The sequence below is a fragment of the Prionailurus bengalensis genome, chromosome E1 (assembly GCF_016509475.1).
Source record: "Prionailurus bengalensis isolate Pbe53 chromosome E1, Fcat_Pben_1.1_paternal_pri, whole genome shotgun sequence".
In the NCBI taxonomy this organism is placed as follows: domain Eukaryota; kingdom Metazoa; phylum Chordata; class Mammalia; order Carnivora; family Felidae; genus Prionailurus; species Prionailurus bengalensis.
In genome coordinates this window covers 23,596,920-23,618,168 of record NC_057347.1, presented here as the reverse complement: position 1 = coordinate 23,618,168, position 21,249 = coordinate 23,596,920, and the positions used below count along the sequence as shown (strand labels likewise).

The window sequence follows — 21,249 nt, the reverse complement described above, 5'->3', positions numbered from 1 at the left end:
TAAAGGGAGGATTCATGGTCACAACAGTTCAGGATGGCAGTGGAATCATCTGATTGGCTTTCCACACTCAAAATTAAGATGGAGATGCTAAGATCGTGTATAACTGGTTCATACTTTTTTGGGATGTTCTTCTGCAGGCTTCTCTTCTTTCTGAAATAACGTTGAAACCATAAGGTCAACAAAATTCCCAGGACAGGGCCTCCTGCCCCCAAACAAAGCCTTACAGGCTTCACCTCTCTCTACCACCCCACTGTGCACAGGGCGCGGGCACAGTGCAGACAGCATTCTGTTAGAGAGGGAGGAACTACCTCCATTCACTCAATGGCTTCCCCTACTGCCCTTTTGTAAGAGTACATGTACTTCCGTGTCAGACTTCAGGGCTTTATAAAAATCCCCACCTGTGGTCGTAGACCTTGCAGTGAAGTGGGCTGGATGGGGTCATCCCCAGGGGTCATGTCAGGGAAGCGCTGTGCCATCTGCAGGGGGAAGGTGTGTCACTCACCCGGCTTCTGGAGTCCACATTTAAAAGGCACACCCCACAGGCAAGTTCCTGAGCATTTTTAATCCCAGGCCGTAGCATACAAGAGGAAAAATCCAGTGAATTCTCATCGGGCTAGGAGAACAAGACAAACAAGTAAGGACTCGGCAATTCCAAATGCTGCTGGCTTTACTCCCTGATCACTCATCCCCAGTAGGTCCAGCAGCAAGTGAAGTAACTTCTAATACCATCGATACAATTGTTCAATTTCCCAAACATTTACTGAGAGTTGCTGTGTTCTAGGTGCTCGGGACACTAGCATGAGCAAAACCCGGTACCCGTCCTCTGAGAACTCACAGTCGAGGGTGGGGACAGGCGGGTAGCAGGCAGCACAGGGCCACAAGGACTACCCCAGAGCACATGGGCTGGGCGGCACTTACTCCAACCCGAGGGGAAAAGAGCTGGATGACAGAGAAAGCTTCCTGGCACTTACAAACATCCTGAGTCTTGACAGGTAGATGCTAGGTGAGGGAACGGGGAAGGGCGAGGTAAGGGAGGGGACGGTATTTATTCTGTGTAGAACAAGCAACACAGGCAAGGGCAAGGCCTCTAAGCAGAAGACAGAGTGTGGGAAGAACACTCATAAGCGTGTGGGAGCCGTGCTTATGAAAGGAGGGAGGAGATGGAACTCCAGCATGAAGGTCTTGGAAGGACTAGAAGAGACTGTATCTTGGGAAGCCATTAAGGGTTCTGACTGGACCGGGACAGGATCAGGATTGTGTTACGGACAGATCCCTCTGGGTGAGGTGTGGGCAATGAACTGTGGATGGCAATCCTCAAGGCATGCACCTCAGTTACAACGCCACTGTAAGGGGTCCGGGAGACAGTGAGGAAAGTTAGAACTAGGGAAGTAATGGCGGGGGCCGGCCACCTGAAGAAGCCCGGGTCATGTGTGGGATGTGCAAGGAGGGGTGAGGCTTAGGCAGCTGGGAGGGCTCGGCATAGTAGGCATGCGAAAGGAGACCCACATTTGGGGCTGAGGGCTGGGAGGAGTTCGGTTTGGTCTAAGTGGAGTTGGAGTTGTGTGGGGGCAGCCAAGTTCCGACATCAGAGAAGCAGGAAGACAGATACATGGATGGGCCTACTGCTCAAGGATGGACGAATGAGGCATTATCAGCTAGAGAGTACATACACATACAGCTATTATCAGTGAAGCCCTTACTTGCCAGGCACCACGCTAAGCTCTTCAGGTGCATTATCTAATTTCTTCCTTACAACAAATCTGTGGAATATGGGGTAAGAGGGCAGGCCCCAACTTTGGAAAGCTATCAATTTTTTTTTTAATTTTTAAAAGTTTTATTTATTTAAGTAATCTCTACGCCCACTGTGGGGCTCGAACTCACAGCCCCGAGATCAAGAGTCACACGCTCTACCAATGGAGCCAGCCAGGCACCTGTGGAAAGCTGTTCACTTCTTAAAAGTTAAAATACGTATCTACTATATGAACTTATATGCAATTCCACTCCTTGGTATTTATCCAAGAGAAACGAAAACATGTTAACAAAAGTTTGCACAAAAAGTGCTCATGGTAGCTCTATTCACATAAGCCAAACTGGAAATAGCACCTATCTATAAATAAGAAAGTGAGTTAAAAACTCATGGTATATTAGTAAAATGGAATATTACTCACTGATAAAAGGAACCAAATTGATACATGCAACAATGTAGATGAATTCCCCCCAACCCCTTCTTAAGTAAGTGCCATGCCCAACGTGGGTTTTCGAACTCACCCCTGTAAGATCAAGAGTTGCATGCTCTACCAACTGAGCTGGCCAGGGGCGCCTTTTTTTTTTTAATGAATTTTTTTCTTTTTAGATGAATTTTTAAAACATGTGAAGAAGCCAGACAGAAAAGCACATATATATTAATTTTATATAAAGTTCTAGAACAGGCAACTCTCTGATGACAGAAGTCTACGGAAAATGGTGGTTATTTCTGGAATCAGATCAGGACAAGAGGGAACTTTAGGAGGTGATGAAAATACTCCATACATTGCTGGGGGTGTGGGCTTACATGGCTAAATGCATTTGTCAAAACTGATCCAACTATATATTTAAGATCTATGCATTTCACTGTAAGTTATCCCTCAATTACGAAAAGCACTTGAATTACAAAACAAAAACAAAAGAAGGAAAAAAAAAAGTTTCAGAAGAGCTGTATATATTTTTTCAAGATTTTCTTTTTAAGTAATCTCTCTATACTCAACACAGGGCTCAAGGAACTCACAACCCCGAGTTCAAGAATTGCATGTTCCACCAACAGAGCCAGCCAGGCGCCCCAGAAGAGTTACATTCTTAGTGTACTAAGTTTTAGATATACCGGAACCAATTTGTTTTGCTTATATACGCCCTAGAGCAGAGGCTTCTCACACTTGGCACCATTGACATTCTAAACTGGATAATTCCTTGTTGTGAGGCCTGTCCTCTGCACTGTAGGATGTTTAGCAAGACCTGTGGACAATTTGGGGGCAAAATCATCCCCTTCTTCCACTTTCAAAAAAAAAAAAAATGACTTTCCAAAGAGAAAGAAACGTGCACACATACAAATACACACACACACACACACGCGCACGCGCACACATGAGCTTATTATAAATTCTTATTGATATAAAGACTGAGTAGCACATAATTTACAAATAATAAATATACAATTATCTTTACTGAAAATTCCATATAATCCTTTGATTCTCACAGTGCTTTCTCTGAAAATGTCTGCCCAATCCTGGGATCCACAGTCAGCCTGTGCTTGCTCTCACCAGAGTGTGGATGCTGTAAGTGCAGGCTGGTGTTTCTCAGTGAAGGGCTAAGACTGAAATGAGGCAGCACATTTCAGAATGTCCCCCCTCTGTCAAATACATGAGTGACTATGTTGAATTGGGTAACTGTTCTCAAACGCTGGAGAACATTCCCTCAGCTTTGTGACGTATTCACAATACAATGGCTATAGACACAGTATACTTTGATGTCTGATCTGCATTATTAACATCTGCTCGATAACCTTCATAAGTCTAGACAATCAACAGTACAACAAATTAAGCACTGATCTGTAGCAGTTGCGGATTTCCATGGTATAAAAATACTCCCACCACGGCTGATGTCAAGGCACCAATGTGAGGTCACTGAACCTGGCACTGGGAAGGGATGCTGACCAGGGTGACCAACTTCCTAGTTTGCTCAAGACCGTCCCAGTTTCAGCTCTGAGAAAATCCCTCAGCTCTAAGCAAACTGGCATCAGGGGTCGTCCAAGGACAGACACAAAGAACTGCTAAGGACTAAGCAGGTAGAAAGCAAGTGAGGATGGGAGTCGGTAGGATCGAAGTAAAAGGATCAAACAACTGTCCTATCTTGAGGACCTGAAACAAAAGCAGCGTAAGCCAAGCATAAGCAAGTTAGAGGGTTACCAATCTGGGTTCAGAACAGGTCTGAATTAAGAGGGCACAGGTACTGCGGTGTGATGTGATCACGTGAGTGGGTGGCCGAAGTGCCATGGAGACAAGGGTCCCGGAGTCCAGGGGTCAAGGATCCGGGAGCCCGGCATGTTGGCTGGTTTGTCCTAAAGGATACTGATGTGACCCAGGATGATGGCAAATTCCTGCCAAAATAATGGCCACATTTTCTACAATTAGTTGAGGCTGAACCACTGAGGAGTTATTATTTTGTATTTGAAAAATTGTATTATTTTTTCCCTAGGAGAAAAAAATGGGATTCTCCCTATAAAAGTGTATAGATTATACATGATGTTTGACCATTCCTTTCTAATTTGAAATAATAACCATGCATTAGGTCCACAAACCTTTTTTTTTTTAAGAAACAGATGATATTGTTTACTTGTTTGTTTGTTTGTTTAGAAAGGGGGTGGGAATCTTAAGCAGGCTCCATGCTCAGTGTGGAGCCCCACTTGGGGCTCAAACCCACGACCCTGGGATCAGGACCTGAGCTAAAATCAAGAGCTGGATGTTCAAAAGACTGAGCCACCCTGGTGCCCCACCCCCCGCCCCCACCCCCCCACAAACCTTTCTTAAACTAACTTGAGCTGCATTCAGATCACACCTAGGGAAGGAAGGACAGACAGTTCTCAAAGAAAGAAGAGGCAGATGTTTCAACTATGTGCATGAGGACTCTGACCTTGAAGTGAATCTACATGGTCTTAACCAATCCAGATGATAATCCAACCGCCCCCCCCCCCCCACACATTTTTTCCCCTTTTTTCTTCTCTAGTGCAATCATGACCAAGTCTGGTCAACCCTAGAGGCAGCTGGTGCTATTATTTGTTTGCTGTCCCATTCTGTCACCATTCTGTTAACAGTTTCATTGTCTTACCTGCCTTCCTCAGTTGCTGTTGGGACCTTCAGAGATATATAAAAAGTGCTCTGAGGGACGCCTGGGTGGCTCAGTCAGTTAAGCGTCTGACTTTGGCTCAGGTCATGATCTCGCGGTTTGTGAGTTCGAGCCCTGTGTCGGGCTCTGTGCTGACAGCTCAGAGCCTGGGCCTGTTCGGATTCTGTGTCTCCATCTCTCTCTGCCCCTCCCCTGCTTGCTCATGCTCGCTCTCTCGCTCTTTCTCAAAAATAAACATTAAAAAAAAAGTGCTCTGAAATGCCCTAAATGATAAAAATTACTCACTTTGACAAAATCTAAAAAGCTTTTTTAAGAGGTTAAAAACATAGCAGCACTTCCATAAACCTACGTTATAGATATTTATCATGTTACTGAATAAGGACTATTTGAGAAATAACTAGAATCTAGGAAAACTCTGAATCTTGAAATCAATCCAATACCAGCCCTTTAGGTATCTGTTTGACCAAAGGCATAAGGAAAACGAATGAAAAGGTCATTTTGTAATCTCCCGTAAAAATCGTAAGACTCTGCATAAACTATCCTGTGGTCAAATTAATCTTTGAAATGATAAAAATTAACTTTTATAAATACACTGCCATAACCCGGGGGGGAGGGGGGGAAGCGGGGGGGGGGGGGTTGGAGGAGGTTGCCGTAGTACACAGTAACAAAGTGACACCAATTCTCGGCCATAATTCTTTAAGAAGGTACGCCCTCTACAGGACATTTTAAATTGAACATCATCTACATCAGTTAGCAAGTGTTTCATGCATTTAGTAAAGTTATTTCTAAAAGTAGTTCTATTACAAATGACTGCATACACTGAGTCCCAGAGTCAGACTGGGATACATAATCCTGAATCTTTAGCCAATAATAAGCTGCTAAAATGATGTCCAAGAAAATCATTATTGAAGAAGAAGAATTTGGTAGTAATTAGTGTTCTTTACAAACATCCTCATTATAATTCTTCTGGACAAATGGTAGGATGGGCCTTTCTGATCCCCTTAAATTGTGCAGAGCTGCATAATTTGTACATGTGAGTCACATGAGGCACTTCTGGGAGGAAGCCTTTAAAACCGATGTGCTCTTTGTCATGTTCCCTTGACCCTCTCACAGGGATCAGCTATGATCCATGTGGTAGAGGCTTTGTCAGCTAGGCCCCTGAGTGAAGGACCCGTCCACAGAGACCCCTCCAATTTGAGATGGACATGTAGCAGGAGCAATACAGCTCTACTGTGTTACATCACTAAAACTGGGTTGGGGGAGTTGTTACTGCAGCATAAGCCAGCCTAATCTGATACAAAAAAAACTATCTGGACACAGGTACCACAAGTAATTCTAGACTTTTGGTTTGGGTTACAATGTAACCATCTGGATTCTTAGTTGCAATGTTTTGTCTAATTTTTCCTATAGCTGCTATAACAAAGTAGCAAAAATTTAGCTGCTTAAAACAACACATTCTGTTAGAGTTCTGCAGGTCAGAATTCTAAAATGGGCTGGAAATACAGTGTACTTTCTGGAAATTCTATGGGAGAATCTGTTTCTTTACCTTGTCTAGCTTCTAGAGACCACCTGTACATTCCTTGAATTAAGGTCCCACCTTCCATCTTCAAAGCCAATAGCGCAGAATGTGCCAGTCTTTCTCTTTGCTCTGTCATATCTCTATTTCTCATGCTTACTTCCTGCCTTCCTCTTTGTGAGACACTGGGCCCACCCAGATAATCCAGGATAAATCCCCTATCAAAAGACCCTTAATTTCATCACATCTGTAAAGTCCCTTCTACCTAAGGTAACAAATTCAGGTTCCAGGGATTAGGATATGGTTATCTTTGGCAAGGGAGGGGCACATTATTCCATCTACCATATCACCTTCTGTCAACGAGGACAGCCATGCAGAAACACAATGAAGATTCTGTCTCGGGGTGCCTGGGTGGCTCTGTTGGTTAAGCATCCAACTCTGGATTTCAGCTCAGGTCATGCTCTCATGGTTCATGGGTTCAAGCCCTGTATCGAGCTCTGTGCTGGTGGTGCAGAGCCTGCTTGGGATTTTTTCTCTCCCCCTGCCCCTCCCCTGCAAACACACCCTCTCTCTAAGTAAAGAAACTTAAAAAAAAAAAAAAAAAAAAAAAAAAGATTCTGTCTCTAAAACATTGTGTGGCACTGGCAAGATGACAAAAATGTTATTATTACTAAAAATAAACTGATCTCCTAAAATGCCACAGCAACACGAAGTATATACTCTGAAACTCACTGCTTATTTCACGTTGAAAGGAAGTACAGGTACCGAGTAGGTTAAGTGTCTGATTCTTGGGTTTTGGCTCAGGTCATGATCTCATGGTTCGGGAGTTCGAGCCCCATGTCAAGCTCTGGGCTGCTGGCGTGGAGCTTGTTTGGGATTCTCCCTCTCCCTCCCTCTCTGCCCCTCACCCAATTGTGAGTGCTCTCTCTCTCTCAAAATAAATAAATAAAAACAAAAAACAAAAAAGAAAGGAAATAAAGGATTATATTATACTGAGGATAACAGTGACATCAAAGCCTGTGTGATTTTCAGTGGACTAGAGGTCAGCAGAATAAGATCGCAGTCTCTTTTTGGAGATTTTATATGGCAAAAGTGGATCAGTTTTGTTTTCCAGGGATGAATCTCTCTTTGTTCCAAACCTACTGAACTTCAACCCTTAGGCAACAATTCACTCATCTCCCTGAAACTGGTGATTCCCACCTCCCGAGACACAACCAGTACCTTCAGTCTGTGCCCAGAGGAGATGTACTTGTACCACAAGGGGGGGTTTTGGTCCACGATGACATGCGTGCTGCAGGGAAAGGGAAGCAGGAAACTTTGCACTGTAACTTCTAGCTTCAATAAATATCAAGGAGCCACAGTTTGGAGTTTAGGATTGTGTACTTTGCTTTCCTTAGCCCAAGCATTACTACTGTGATGTAGCACTAATATTCTATGACTTTTTCACCGAAGAGAGGCAATGCGGTCACTTTTTGACGGGAACAGTTTCATGATGTCTTCATGGAGGAAAAGCATCCTCGAAGCTGGCACTGACACAATAGGAAAAATGGACTTTTAAAACTACAATACACATTCAAATCCCTGCTCTGTCAGTTTCGGGCAAGTTTCATCTCTGAGCCCCAATTTCTTCACCCGTAAAAATGGGGATTATACTACTGACCTTACAGGATTGTTACCAGGATTAAATGAGAATGAATGTCAAGAATATGGCACAATGCCCGGCAGGATCCAGGTGCAAATAAACTATTATATTACTGGAATCAAAGAGCCTGGCACTGGCAATTTGGTTCATTAAGGAACTTTAAATTCTACCTAAAACGAAGCAGTGATATAAAGAGTTAAAAGCTTCCACCACAACATCAGCCACACCCCTCTCTAGTGACTTCTCTGCTCCCAGAGTCCCTGGGGCTTGCACAGTTTTGCTGCAACTAAGTGAACTCCACACGTGTTGGTTTGTGTCACTTACATTCACACATCTATCTATTTTTAGGGTAAAAGCTTCTTTGTGACAAGACTTAGACTTCCTCTGGAGACTATGCTATTCTTCAAGCAGCAGGCAATTCAAGTAAGTTTTATAGACCAAAGACCTATCAGTTATCAAGAGAAAATGACACGGTATAATTAGGAATAATATCTGAGCAGAGAATGGTTGTTCTTCTGTCACAGCTAATTCGGTGAAGAAAGGCACTTATAACTGGAAAAGCATGGGTAAATACAACAATGAATACTCAGCGGTGTTCATATACAATTTGAATGCATTCCTGTGTTGTGTAGTTGCAGACTAATTAATCTCTATACTGTAATCCAGTGTCTAAAAAAATGTCAGGTAAAATCACTCACCAGACCCTGATGCTAGATATGAAAGTTCCTTAGGGGAGTTTGAATGAGAGGGCATGAATGCCTGGCAACTCTTCCCATTTACCTCACGTTCTGACACACTGAGGGATTAAAATCACCATACGTGAACAGGGCAACACTTCCCAGGTTAGATGGGTAACCAGACCCAACAGGCTTTCTCCAAGATCACAAAAGCAAATTCTGTTTGTTTTTTTTTTTTTTTAAGATTTTATCTTTAAGTAACCTCTACACTCCATGCGGGGCTCAAAGTTACGACCCCGAGATTGAGTTGCAGGCTCTAACGACTGAGACAGCCAGGTGCCCCTCTATGGTTTCTTTAAAAAGGTCTGAACAAAACTAACCCTTGGTATAAAAAATCAGAATAGGGATCACCTCAGAGTGGAATGATGACGAAGAAGGAGCACAAGGAAACCTGGAATGATGGGATATCCTCTAACTTGTATAGGGGCATTGGTTACTGTTGGTTATTATTTGGGGTACGCACTGAATGATTTAAGTAACAAAACTTACTGAATGATACAACTGAGCTTTTTGCATTTTCCTACAGGAAGGAAGGCAGGAAGGAAGGCCTGGAAGGGCAGAGTCCAGAAGGCAAGCCTTTCTCATGAGCAGCGGTGGCACTGTGGGGAGCTTGGATGTCTAAGAAGTTGTACAAGAATGAAACTAGCTTCCACCTCACCCAGTGGCAGCAGCTACCTCAAGAAGGAAACACAAGATAGCAAGCAACTCAAGCCAGGATTCTCCTCAATTATCCTTTGCCCCAAACTGAAAAGGATTAATACATAATGAGCTTGGTTAGTGCACTGGGTCTTTTGTGATAATTTTTCTTCAAAGAGCTCACGGCAAAGAAAGAAGCTTTGCTATCGTGGCCATTTTTTTTTTCTACCAGCGCTAGAAGAGAAGAGATGGGTGGCTGATTTGAGGGTCTGTATAGAAATCTAGTTTTCAAAGCATTGTACAATGAAAAAAATTAAAAGCTTTAATTATAAAAGAAAGAAAGAAAGAAAGAAAGAAAGAAAGAAAGAAAGAAAAAACAAAGAATCTTAAAATCTAAATGGAAAAGGGGAGGCTAATCTTAAGCTGGTTTTTAGTCCTGGGCTATAACAACAGGGAGGAAATGTACAGAAAAGAACTTGACTCTTTCTATCAAGTTGCTGCCAGGAGAGATGCCTGGTGTTTCACCTCATCGACTAAGTAAGTAACAACCCTCTTTCCCCAGAAAGGCTTTTGCTCATCTCTGGTTTTACCCACCCAGCTTGCCCATTTCAAGGAGGCAACAGAGTATAGTGGGGGAGAAGCAGAGGTCTTTTACATTGAATCCAGGTCTAATACCTTGGTGCCCCCATTTTCTTCATCTGTAAAAGGTGAAGAATAATAGTATCTACCCTCAACACTTCTGTATTAAGTAAATTATACAATATAAAGAGTTAAGAATAGGGTACAGCACATGGTAAGCACTCAGTAAAAGTTGGCTAATGATGATGATATTTAGGCTTTTACCTGGTTCATACCAGCACAAAGTTAGGAAGCAAAAGATGGATGAATTAGGAGAGAACCAGACACGTGCTGACCTCTAGACTGCTAATGCTTGGTCTTATACATCTTGTTGCCCTAAAAACATGCCACGAATGAGTTTTGAGGTAAGACCTCTGTAAGACTGGGTACAGAGGCTCTGATGAAGCAAAGGTAACAACACACTGAACTCTACGATCAACAACTGGTAACAGAGCCTCCTCTATTCCACAGCCACCCTTGAATACGCCATTAATCAACCCACTTTATTTGTAGCTGGAGCTTAGAAATATTAAAAAACCCATGGTTTCATCATCCAAGCACAACCCTGTTGCCACTCTGGCACATTCCCTTCCAGCCCCATAGTAACAATTCTGTGTTATTTCAAACTCTGTGTTCCTTTAAAAAATGGCTGCACAACATCCCAATATATGATGCTTCACACAATTTACTTGATTGACCCTCTCGAGTTCTCACTTTTACAAAGAACAACTTGTGCATTTAACTTGCTTCTTTTTGTGAGCTTGTATTAGAACTGCTACCTTAGGAAGTTATTCTGTAAGTGAAGTTGCTGAGTTAACTACTCAGAATGTGAGTCCTTTTATTCATTCAACTTTCATTGGGTATTTATGCAGTGCCTGGCACTGTGATCAGACTGAGAATAAAACGTGGTCTTGGTCCTTGTCCTCAAGGACTTCACAGGTGGGGGTGGGTGTGGGAAGTATGTTGCTAAATACCCTCTATATAGGGTGGTACCAATTTATGTTTTCTAGTAAACAGTCCCCATTTTACCACATCCACACTATTAGGATTCCAATAAACAAGCCAAACAAAAACTGGGTTTACTATTAGGTAAAAAAATGAAATCTTGCTTGAATTGAATTAATGTTTACTGGTTAGCTGTGCCTCCTCTTGTATGAATCACTTCATGGTCTTGCTCAGCTTCTACTGGGATATTGGTGTATTTCTCATGGATTTGCTATGTTTTCTTTATGGAGCAAAGATGTGAGCCCACCATTAGGACGCACTGCCATGCTATTTCCTAGTTTCCCGTTTAGTCTATTTTTCCACACTTGAATGACTCTCACTAATTTGTACTTGGAGCTCTGCAAATTGGCCTATACTGAGAGATTTCATAAGAAATGACTCAGTGAAATCTATTGCTTCATCTGCTGAAAGGATGTTGAGGATAACACAGGTTACATTAGTTTCCTCTTTACAAGAGCCCCCAAAAGAAATTTCTTTCTGGTATCAGTACCAGGAATAATTATGTGTCTCCTGAGTAGTGGGTTTATTTTTATGTTATGAACACAGTGAATCATGGAACTCATCGTGTCTTCCTTACCCTTCCTAGAAAGGGTAAAGTCAACTAACTACCGCTCACCACTAGCAAATGTAAAGCACTTTTTTTTTTTTAATTTTTTTTTTCAACGTTTATTTATTTTTGGGACAGAGAGAGACAGAGCATGAAGGCGGAGGGGTAGAGAGAGAGGGAGACACAGAATCAGAAACAGGCTCCAGGCTCTGAGCCATCAGCCCAGAGCCTGACGCGGGGCTCGAACTCACAGACCGCAAGATCGTGACCTGGCTGAAGTCGGACGCTTAACCGACTGCGCCACCTAGGCGCCCCTGTAAAGCACTTTAAAAGCACTTCACCTTCTCTCTCTTCCTTTCTTTTTCCCCCATTTCATTTTTCTTATGCATTTATTTAAAAAATTTAAACCAGGGGGCGACTGGGTGGCGCAGTCGGTTAAGTGTCTGACTTGGGCTCAGGTCATGATCTCACAGTTCATGAGTTTGAGCCCCGCATTGGGCTCTGTGCTGACAGCTTAGAGCCTGGAGCCTGCTTCGGATTCTGTGTCTCCTTCTATCTCTGCCCCTCCCCCACTTGTGCTCTGTCTCTCAAAAATAAGTAAATGTAAAAAAAAAAATTTTTTTTAATTTAAACCAGTTATTAACATTATGAGGTATAAAAGTTTGAAAAAATTGGAAGGGTCAAAAGGTATAAAAGAAAAAGTACAAAGTCCCACAAAACACTGTGTTAGAACACCAAGAAATAAAGGACACAGTCTGGGGGCGCCTGGGTGGCTCAGTTGGTTAGGCGTCTGACTTTGGCTCAGGTCACGATCTCACGGTTTGTGAGTTCGAGCCCCACGTCGGGGTCTGTGCTGTCAGTCCAAAGCCTGGAGCCTGCTTCAGATTCTGTGTCTCCCTCTCTCTCTGCCCCTACCCCACTCACACTCTGTCTCTCTCTATCAAAAAAATGAATAAACGTTAAAAAAAAATAAAAAAATAAAAAAAAAAAGGACACAGTCTGGCTTTTAAGGGGCAGACAACCAGGCAAGAAGCAAGCACACGATTACCAATAAGCGCAGTAAGTGCGAGGACAGAGAGAAAGGCGCTGTGGACACACACCGGAAGGGCGTTGAATTCAGACTGAAGGGCTCTCTGGAATGACTTCTGGGGAAACGATGCAGAGGCCAGAGGGAAAAGCAGTCTAACAGAGAATGAGAAGCAAAGGCAATCCAGGGGATAGAAGAGGCCTTATACACTGAGCTAAGGAGCTGAAACTTGATCCTGAAGACTATGGAGAGCCCACTGCAAGATTTTAAATGGGATTTGAATGACATGACCAGACTTGCATTTCAGAAAGAATGGGCTAGAAGGGCCTGCAGAGTAGATTACGACAGGGGATAACAAAATGAACCAGCAACTCCAGCTATGCGGTCAGAAGTGATAAGGACTGGAGTGATTGAATGCATTAACAAAATAAGGTTCCCATTTTTATTACACTTTCTAGCTATTATTAATATGTAAGAATGCTATGAATTTTTGCCAAACTCAATAAATTTAACCTCTTGAATTCAGATTTCTATAAATATTTCATATCACCAAACAAGCATAATTTTATCTCTTATTTTCAAATATTTATATTCCTTATTGTACTGGCCAGAACTGTATTTTTTTTAACAAATAATGACCCAAACTGTAGAAACTGAAAAATAGTCCAAGGGAACAAAACAGAGAATTTGGCAATGATTTAAACTCTTTAAGAACTTAATACCGCAAACCAGAAACAATGAACACTGGGGAGACATGTGCTGGGACAGCTACTCCCTGCCTGGCTGTGGGCACAGCTCAGGGACAACTGCTACCTACCATGTGGCCGCAGTCCTGCTCAGATGGGCCACCTAGTTATATGTAAGGAAAAAAAGAAAGAAAATGGAATAGCGTATTTCTTCCAGCTGTGGAAGGAAGATAAATTTCTGACTTTTGTGAAATAAAGGATATTATCAGAGAGACAAACTGAATGGTGTGAATATATAAAAATAAAGTAGTTTTACCCAATGAAATGGAAAATGAAGGGAACAGGTGACGAAAATAACTGATATAAGCTTTCCCATAGATGTATGTGTGTGCGTGTGTGTGTGTGTGTGTGTGTGTACATCCATTACAAATGTGAAATACGTAAGGTCAATAACCATATCTCATTGAACATATGGTCAAATGGCCAAGACAGGTAATCAATTTACACGTAAAGGAAACAGAAAGAGTAAATTATCATTTGGAATACTGCACAGCCCCTACAAAATGAAAGACCTATAAAAACACCGTTAGGGACTCAATATACCCTTGCTAAATGAAAAAGTGGACAAAGAAAGCTAGAACACAGTGTAAAGAAAAGTATGCTTGCATGTTGCTGGCAGCACTGCCAACTAGCCTGAGCTCTCTGGAGAGCCACGCAATAAAAGAAACAGCTACATACGAACGCACGCGCATCCGTGTGCAAACACACACTCCGACCTCTTAGGTCTTGGAGGAACTATATCCCTGAAAGGACACAGAGTCATTTGTTTAACGATACTCAGAGTAGAACCATTCAGAACAGGAAGAAGTGGAAATAATCCACAGACCTAAAAAACGGAAAAGGCGTTTAAGAAAGTCACACTGAACAGTTTCTAGAAAGACACATGCAGGGTCATAAAGAACTAGAAGTGCGAACAGAGGAACTCACATCGATGCTTTGCAAAACGTGCATATACGCATGTGACTTAAGAAGGATGCAGACAGGGAGCCTGGTTGACTCAGGCAGAAGAGCGTGTGATTCTTGATCTTGGGGTTGTGAGTTTAAGCCCCACGTTGGGTGTAGAGATGACTAAATAAATGATCTCTAAAAGAAGAAAAAAGAAGAAGGATGTTGACAGAGTGAATGTCCTCCTACAGTCTTATTTTATGGAGGCCCACAGGCCTTTGTGCAATCCAGAAGCCAAGCTGGTGCTACTCAGTGAACCACACAATTATCTCCGTCCTTTAACGTAACACAACCCAGCAGGCACCTCACCGTCACCCTTCAGTCAGGGCCACCACAAGAACGTACACTTTGCTTTATTTACCACTGAGGTTTCTGGAAAGGAAAGCAAGTGCTGAACATCTAATGGGCTTACCGTGAGTGTGGCCAGGGACATAAAGCCAATGAGGTTATTCCACACTTTATCGATGTCCTTCAGCAGCTGCTGGAGTTTCTCACTGCACACCGCGGTGGCTTTTATCCCCAGCTCCACACGCTTGGTCACCCTGTACACCTCAACAACACCTACAGAGTGAGAGAGTGGAGTTGGGCGCGGGCAGTGCAGAGAGGTGGGCGGCACAAGGCGGCACTACTGCGTGCAGGTATCTTAGCTGGAAATATGGATTGTTTCTCAATAGAAGTGAACTTACCACTCTTTGGGACCAGTCCACCTCCAGTGCTGCAGGGTAACTTACTGGTAAGAGCACAGCCTATAGCTACACTACCTGGGTTCCAATCCCAGTTCTGCTGCTTACTAGCTGTGTAACCCTGGGCCAGTCACATAACTTCTCTGAGCCTCACTTTCCTCATCTGTAAGATGGGGATACTAAAAGCACCTCACCAAAGAGGATTAAATGGGTTCATACTGTAAAAGGCTTAGAAGAGTGCCCATAGAACATTAGGCACTATGCAGTATTAGCTCATTTTCTTTCTGGCTTCTTTGTAAGCCCATCTGTTTAAGTTTGGGAAATCCCATTTAACTGGCTGAAAATGGGAATATCAAAAGCTTAAAAGAATCTGAATGTCAGTATCACCACAAAGTAATTAAGAAACAACTCACTTCTCCGAATGCCCAATGATTTACAAACCCTGTGGCTTCACGCATCTTTTATAAACCTAACAGAACACAGGACGGCTCTTTTCCCGTGGTCTCTGAATTGCGGCTGAGTTCATCAAGCAAGGAGGACAGGTGCCAAGTATCTTCACATTCTAAGGACGGTCACCAGACACGTCCCCAACCTTTACCTGAGCCTCTAGAAGCGAGGACTGGAGGAGTTGTCTGCAGAGCAGTACCTCATCAACCTGTGTACAGCCCACTGTGGCTTTTCCTCTTCTTTCCCCAGAGGAAGGGCAGGAGTCACTGCCTATCCTATGCCAAGTGAGGGGACTTCTCAGACAACCCCTCACAGACACTAGGCGATGTGTGCAAGGAAAGACAGGTGCCCTACCACCTGGTGTGTTCCCGCAGTAGAGCCGTGGCCGTCTGAGCAGGAAGGAGGAACAAGAGCACAGCAGTGGAACTGCAGGAGAGACCACGTCCCGTCCCCCCCCCCCCCCCCCACTCATCCAGCAGGTATTGGTGAGGGACTACTACGTGCCAGGCGCTCAGGTACGTATTACAGACATTCCCAGGGGACAAAACAGACCAAATCACTCCCTTCTTAGAGGTTCCTTGCAGGGGAGGGAGACAGATAACAAATAAGAAAAGGTAAAATATACAAGATATTAAAGCTGACGGGACAAAAGACAAATCAAGCAGAGAATGGGAGAGGAAGGATGAGGGTGGGGTTGAGGGCACAGTTTTGAGAAAGAGAGGTCAGGGAAGGCCTCCCTTAGCGGGTGACACCTGAGCAGAGATGTGACAAAGACTAGGGTCCAGTGCATGTGGCTCTGGCTACGGGCCAAGCGGGAGCTTCAGGAGGCAAAGAACACCAGATTGGACAGAGACCGGAGTTTCAAGCTGGACTGGGACATTTAACAGCTGAAGGTAGTCAGGGAGGTAAGGAATCGGTGATGAAGTGAAGGGGTGGAGAGGAAGAATCAACAGAGCATGGTAAGGCATTAATTAGAGACCCAATGTTTTCATTCTAGTAAACCAGTAACACAGATGCAATTTTACATTGTTGCTGCTAGTATGTGTATAGTAAGGACTGAAAAACTTTGCCACAGATACCTTAAGTCAAATAGTGTGGTTTCTGTCTGTGACTTAAGCATCTCACCCACAAACGCAGATACTACTTAGTGAAGTCATATGTAACTTGAAAGATCTAGATTAAAATACCTAATGTAAGGGAAAACTGAAAATACTGTCAAGTGTCAGGATTTTGAATAAGTAAAACATAAATGAACATACCTAATAAATATTCCATGCCTTGGGCCGACTGAATTACTTCTGTGCACACAGAACTACTACTGATTCCATTTAAGGTATCATTTGCCTTCTTAATGACCTATAAGAAATGAAATCACATCACCTTATATAATTGAGAAAAGTCATTGCAAATCAATTTACTATTAGTAGAGAACCAGGAGGTGTGAAAAAGCATGACTGACTGATATATGTATATGACCATGCTGAAACAAATGTGAGAATTTAATTTTAACCTTGAAGAAACCATCCTCCATTTCTTTGGAAAAGACAGAGGTTCTTTAAGTTTAAATATTATTTTAATTTAGGCAGCATTAATGATATCATTTTGTTATTTTCTTTTTTCTTCTTTAGAGAGACAGAAAATGTGCTCATGTGCATGTGAGAAGGGGAGAGGTGGGGGGGAGAGGGAGGGAGAGGGAAAGGGAGGGAGGGGGAGAGAGGGAGAGAGAGACAGAGAGAGAGAGAAAGGGGGAAGGGGAGGGAGGGAGGGAGGGAGGGAGGGAGAGAGAGAGAGAGAGAGAGAGAGAGAGAGAATATCTTGAGCAAGCTCCATGCTCAGCATGGAGCCCGACAAAGGGCTCAATCCCATGACCCTGGGATCACGACCTGAGCCAAAATCAAGAGTCAGATGCTCAACCAACTGAGCCACCCAGGCGCCCCTCACTGTTATTTCTTAAACACAGTGACAGGTGAGGGCACAAGGGACAAATGAGCCACTTTTGCTATCATACACGTGAAAGAAGCCTCACTTAAGCCGTATGGCTTTCCCTCCAGCTTCCCTTTGCACAAGGCCATGGAGGAAGGGCTCTCCTCAAGTTTTCCTCTGTCCATTCAAAGGCACCAAGGAGAGGGCAAAACAGCACAAGACAGCACTCACACATGTGAAAGCACCGCAAAAGTGACATACTCACATCTAGGGCGCTCCCCAGGCACCTCTGCCATTCATATGCATATCTCTCATTCTCCTGTGAAATTTATAAAAACAACGGGGTTAAACAGGCAGGACTGGAGTCCTCTATGATTTCTGTCAATGTACAGAGCATTGGAAGGCTTTACTTTTTATTAAAAACACTCTACTTCAAGCATGGTTTATCTCTTGAAACCACTGATGACTCTTCACAATTACTAAGTGCACCTTCTGAGCACATGATCTGTGAGTCTGAGGGGAATGTTTTGTAGCAGCTTCCCTCTGCAAATGTTGGCTCACTGGTTCTAGGAATAGTTTAAGCTTCTCCAAAGGCACTCGCCACATAGGTGTCTAGTACAAGAACTAATACTAAACCACCAGCTTCCCACTCCACAGTTATGAGGCCGTGTGTGTGTGAGCATGTATGAACGACAAGGAGGGCACAGAGGAGACATAAGGGTATCGGCTGTAGGAGGAAGACAGCGTGGGACTAAGACGCAGCAAATCCAGACTTTCCTCATCTCCTCTATCTGGTGTTTTAACATTCACTAAGTCTAAAGTGATAAAGTCTAAGTGCTCAAAGAAAAACTCCCCCAAACACCCCCCCTCGTGAAGTCTCCTGAACAATTTCAATTTTAGGGCCGCTGACTCCTTTCAGCAGATGTCCCACCTGAGAAGTATTTTCATCCAGGGCTAATGCTGCCATTCTCTCACTTTAATTGAATATTTTGTGTCTGGTGCCTTGTGACTTTCTGTCCCTCGCTTCCCCACAGAAAGTTGAAAGCAAGTTTTTCTTGAGGCCCTCAGTGCTCACTTGGTCTTTTCCCTGCCCCTCTGTAGAAAACTCCCCTGCTCACCTCCACCTCTCCTGTCAGATCTTTGTATTTGTCACGGATGACAGGCAGAGCCGGCTTCTCACTCAGAGTGTTGGAACGGTCCCTGAAAGGCTGCTCCAAAGCCGGAGAAGGAGAAGAACGGCTTATTTCTTTATCACCAAGGCTCAAACTCCTTTTGTGTGATCCTGGAGAAGTGGATGGCACAAAGGTTCTGATTACTCAGCTTAATTCAAGCCGAGGCTCTTCCTTGCTAACATGACCCTCTTCTTTAGATGCTTCTGTCATGAGGCTTTCAGAAACACAATCCGTGTTCATTCTCCTCTGGCAAGCTATCCAGGCATATCTCGGAGATGTTGCAGGTTTGGCTCCCAACCACATCAATAAAGTGAGTATTGCAATAAAGTGAGTCAAATGAATTTTGGGGTTTCCCGGTACAGATAAAAGTTATGTTTGCCCTACGCTATAGTCTACTAAGTGGGCAATAAATAGCATTATGTCCAAAAAAAAAATCAATGTGCAAAGATTAAAAAATACTTCATTGAAAAAAATCACAAGCTCAGCCATCATCTGAGCTTTCAGTGGTTGTAATCACTGATCACACATCACCATAACAATGTAATAGTGAAAAAGTTTGACATGTTGCAAGAATCACCAAAACGTGACACGGCGACACAAGTGAGCAAATGCTGTTGCAACAATGGCACTGACAGACTTGCTTGACCTAAGGCTGTGACAAATCTTCAAACTGTAAAAAACACAGTACCCAGGAGGCGCAATAAAATGAAGTATGCCCTATGTTGAATCCTTCTGGTTGTTCACTTCTGCTTGGTTTCCCTGACTTTAATTTTCTCCATTACTCTTCCCTGATCTAGCACAAGTGCAAAGCCACTGGAGTCTGGAGGACAAAGTGTCTTTTTAAATATCAGTGCGTAAGAGTCGTGTTGCCTTTCCAGTCATTAGTCACGGATTTGCACTGAGCTCCTACATACTCTCGATCCAACAGAAATCAATGATGCCTTCTGTCAGGATGGGCTTAAAGCAGAAGGGGCAAACTCAAATGCTTTCAGAGAGCAGGCAGGTCAAGTGCATGACTGAAGTGGGTCAGCCAGAGAAGAGGTGATGGGTACTGTGACAAGGAGGACAGCATACCCCATCTATTAGAGGGGGCAGTGCCATTCAGCTCTACCTGATTGTCAAAAGGGGGGATACAGGCCTAGTATTGCCAGATATTACTTTTCAAGAAAAGCTAGAAATCCAGATTGTGAAATCTCATGATTCTTATTGGCTGGCAGCACATTAAAAAAACCTTCTGTGTGGCTCAATCAAAACAAGTCTGCAGGGGCAACCTGGCTGGCTCGGTCATTTAAGCGTCTGACTCTTAGTTTTAGTTCAGGCCATGTTTACATGGTTTCGTGAGTTCGAGCCCCTCATCAGGCTCTGTGCTGACAATGCAGAGCTTACTTGGGATTCTCTGTCACCCTCTCTCTCTGCCCCTCCTTCACTCGTGCTCGCTCTTTCAAAATAAATCAATAAACTTAAAAAACAAAAACAAAAACAAAAACAAAAAAAACAGTCTGCAGACTGGATCCAGACCCACGTTGCAGCCTCTGGATTAAAAAACACAGTCCATAGCCAGGGAATAAGAGCAGGGTTGACTTGTCCCCAAGTGCATCAAATCCATTTCTCTGGCTCTTTTAACACAGTACCCCTCTAGCCAACAAGCTAATGAACAGACTGTATGCTGTGCTTGTTTTTAGCCCAAAAAGCAATTATCTGAGGGATACAGCCTTGACTTCAGTTTAGCTGCAAACCCTTTTGTATAGCCATCTATAATAGACCCTGATTTCAGAGGCTGCAAATCCATTTCCCACTAAACCAGAGACCAACTTTCTGTTAGAAAGAACATCTAATATCTCAGTGGAAGAAACCACCACAGTACAGTCGACACTGAAAGCAACTCACCTTGAACAGAAAGGTCAAAGGTCGCCAGCTCACTTTTGATCATTTCTTCACTGGATTTCATTTTGCTCTGTGAATTGGCCACCAAAAAGTCAAATTTGCTGATTTTGGGCTTTTCACTTTGAAACTCTCCAAAGTCATCTGCACATTCTTTGGGAGTGTCGTGAGAAGTGCCGCTGGAGGCCGGGCTTGGACAGGTGGCGTCCGGGCTCCGTTCGGCTGTAGGCAAGTCCTGTCTCATGAAATCTTTATAGTCCCCACTTTCATATTCCTTTTGCTCACTGGTCTGAGGAATCACATCTTTAAAACTGGCAAAAGCTGGGAAGGTGGCCTCTGGAAGAGCATCTTCATTTGTGAAGGTTGTAACTCTGGAGAGAGAGGTCATGGTGATGTTTTCGGAACTGTCGAATGAAGTCTCTTTCTTTTGAAGAACCGAGGCAGCTGAGGAGGACCCGCTTCCTGCTGAGAGGACAAATGGAGAGAGTTTTCTGCCCTGAGACGCATCATCCCTGTCTGACCAGTCATAGCTCGTAAGTGTGCTCACTGCAAAATTGCTACTGTAGGTTCCAAAAGCAGCATATTTTAAGTCCTCTATATCTGAAAGGGAAATAAGACCCCACAATTAGAGGCAAGCTCATGATTTAGGCAAAATGCCCTAAACTCTGCAGAAGCAAAATGTCTAGCATATTTGATTAGTTTTATGCTATGCTGGAGTTAACTACATTTAGAGCTTGTACTAAAATTAAAGGAATTGGGCTATAAAATCTGATCTTTAAAAACCGACATTAGCTTTGAGTTGGCATTTATATTTAGTTACAGAGTTATTTTCTTTGCATATAAAGATTA

At 43.4% G+C, this 21,249-nt stretch overlaps 1 protein-coding gene across 34 annotated transcripts in view; it reads right to left on the bottom strand.

Annotated features, from left to right (window-relative positions):
* The window catches only part of SYNRG (synergin gamma), an 86,538-nt gene that overhangs the window by 3,597 nt on the left and 61,692 nt on the right, over nt 1-21,249 (bottom strand). For 9 of the 34 annotated variants that reach the window (XM_043583786.1, XM_043583760.1, XM_043583759.1 and 6 more), the window contains 7 exons: nt 20,407-21,000; nt 18,466-18,629; nt 17,613-17,666; nt 16,684-16,780; nt 14,707-14,855; nt 503-613; nt 115-150 (listed from right to left, as the gene is read on the bottom strand). In XM_043583786.1, the coding sequence (XP_043439721.1) occupies nt 115-150; nt 503-613; nt 14,707-14,855; nt 16,684-16,780; nt 17,613-17,666; nt 18,466-18,629; nt 20,407-21,000 (1,205 nt within the window). The remainder of the gene's footprint in view (nt 1-114; nt 151-502; nt 614-14,706; nt 14,856-16,683; nt 16,781-17,612; nt 17,667-18,465; nt 18,630-20,406; nt 21,001-21,249) is intronic. The other 25 variants (XM_043583771.1, XM_043583781.1, XM_043583789.1 and 22 more) reach the window with 5 other exon arrangements.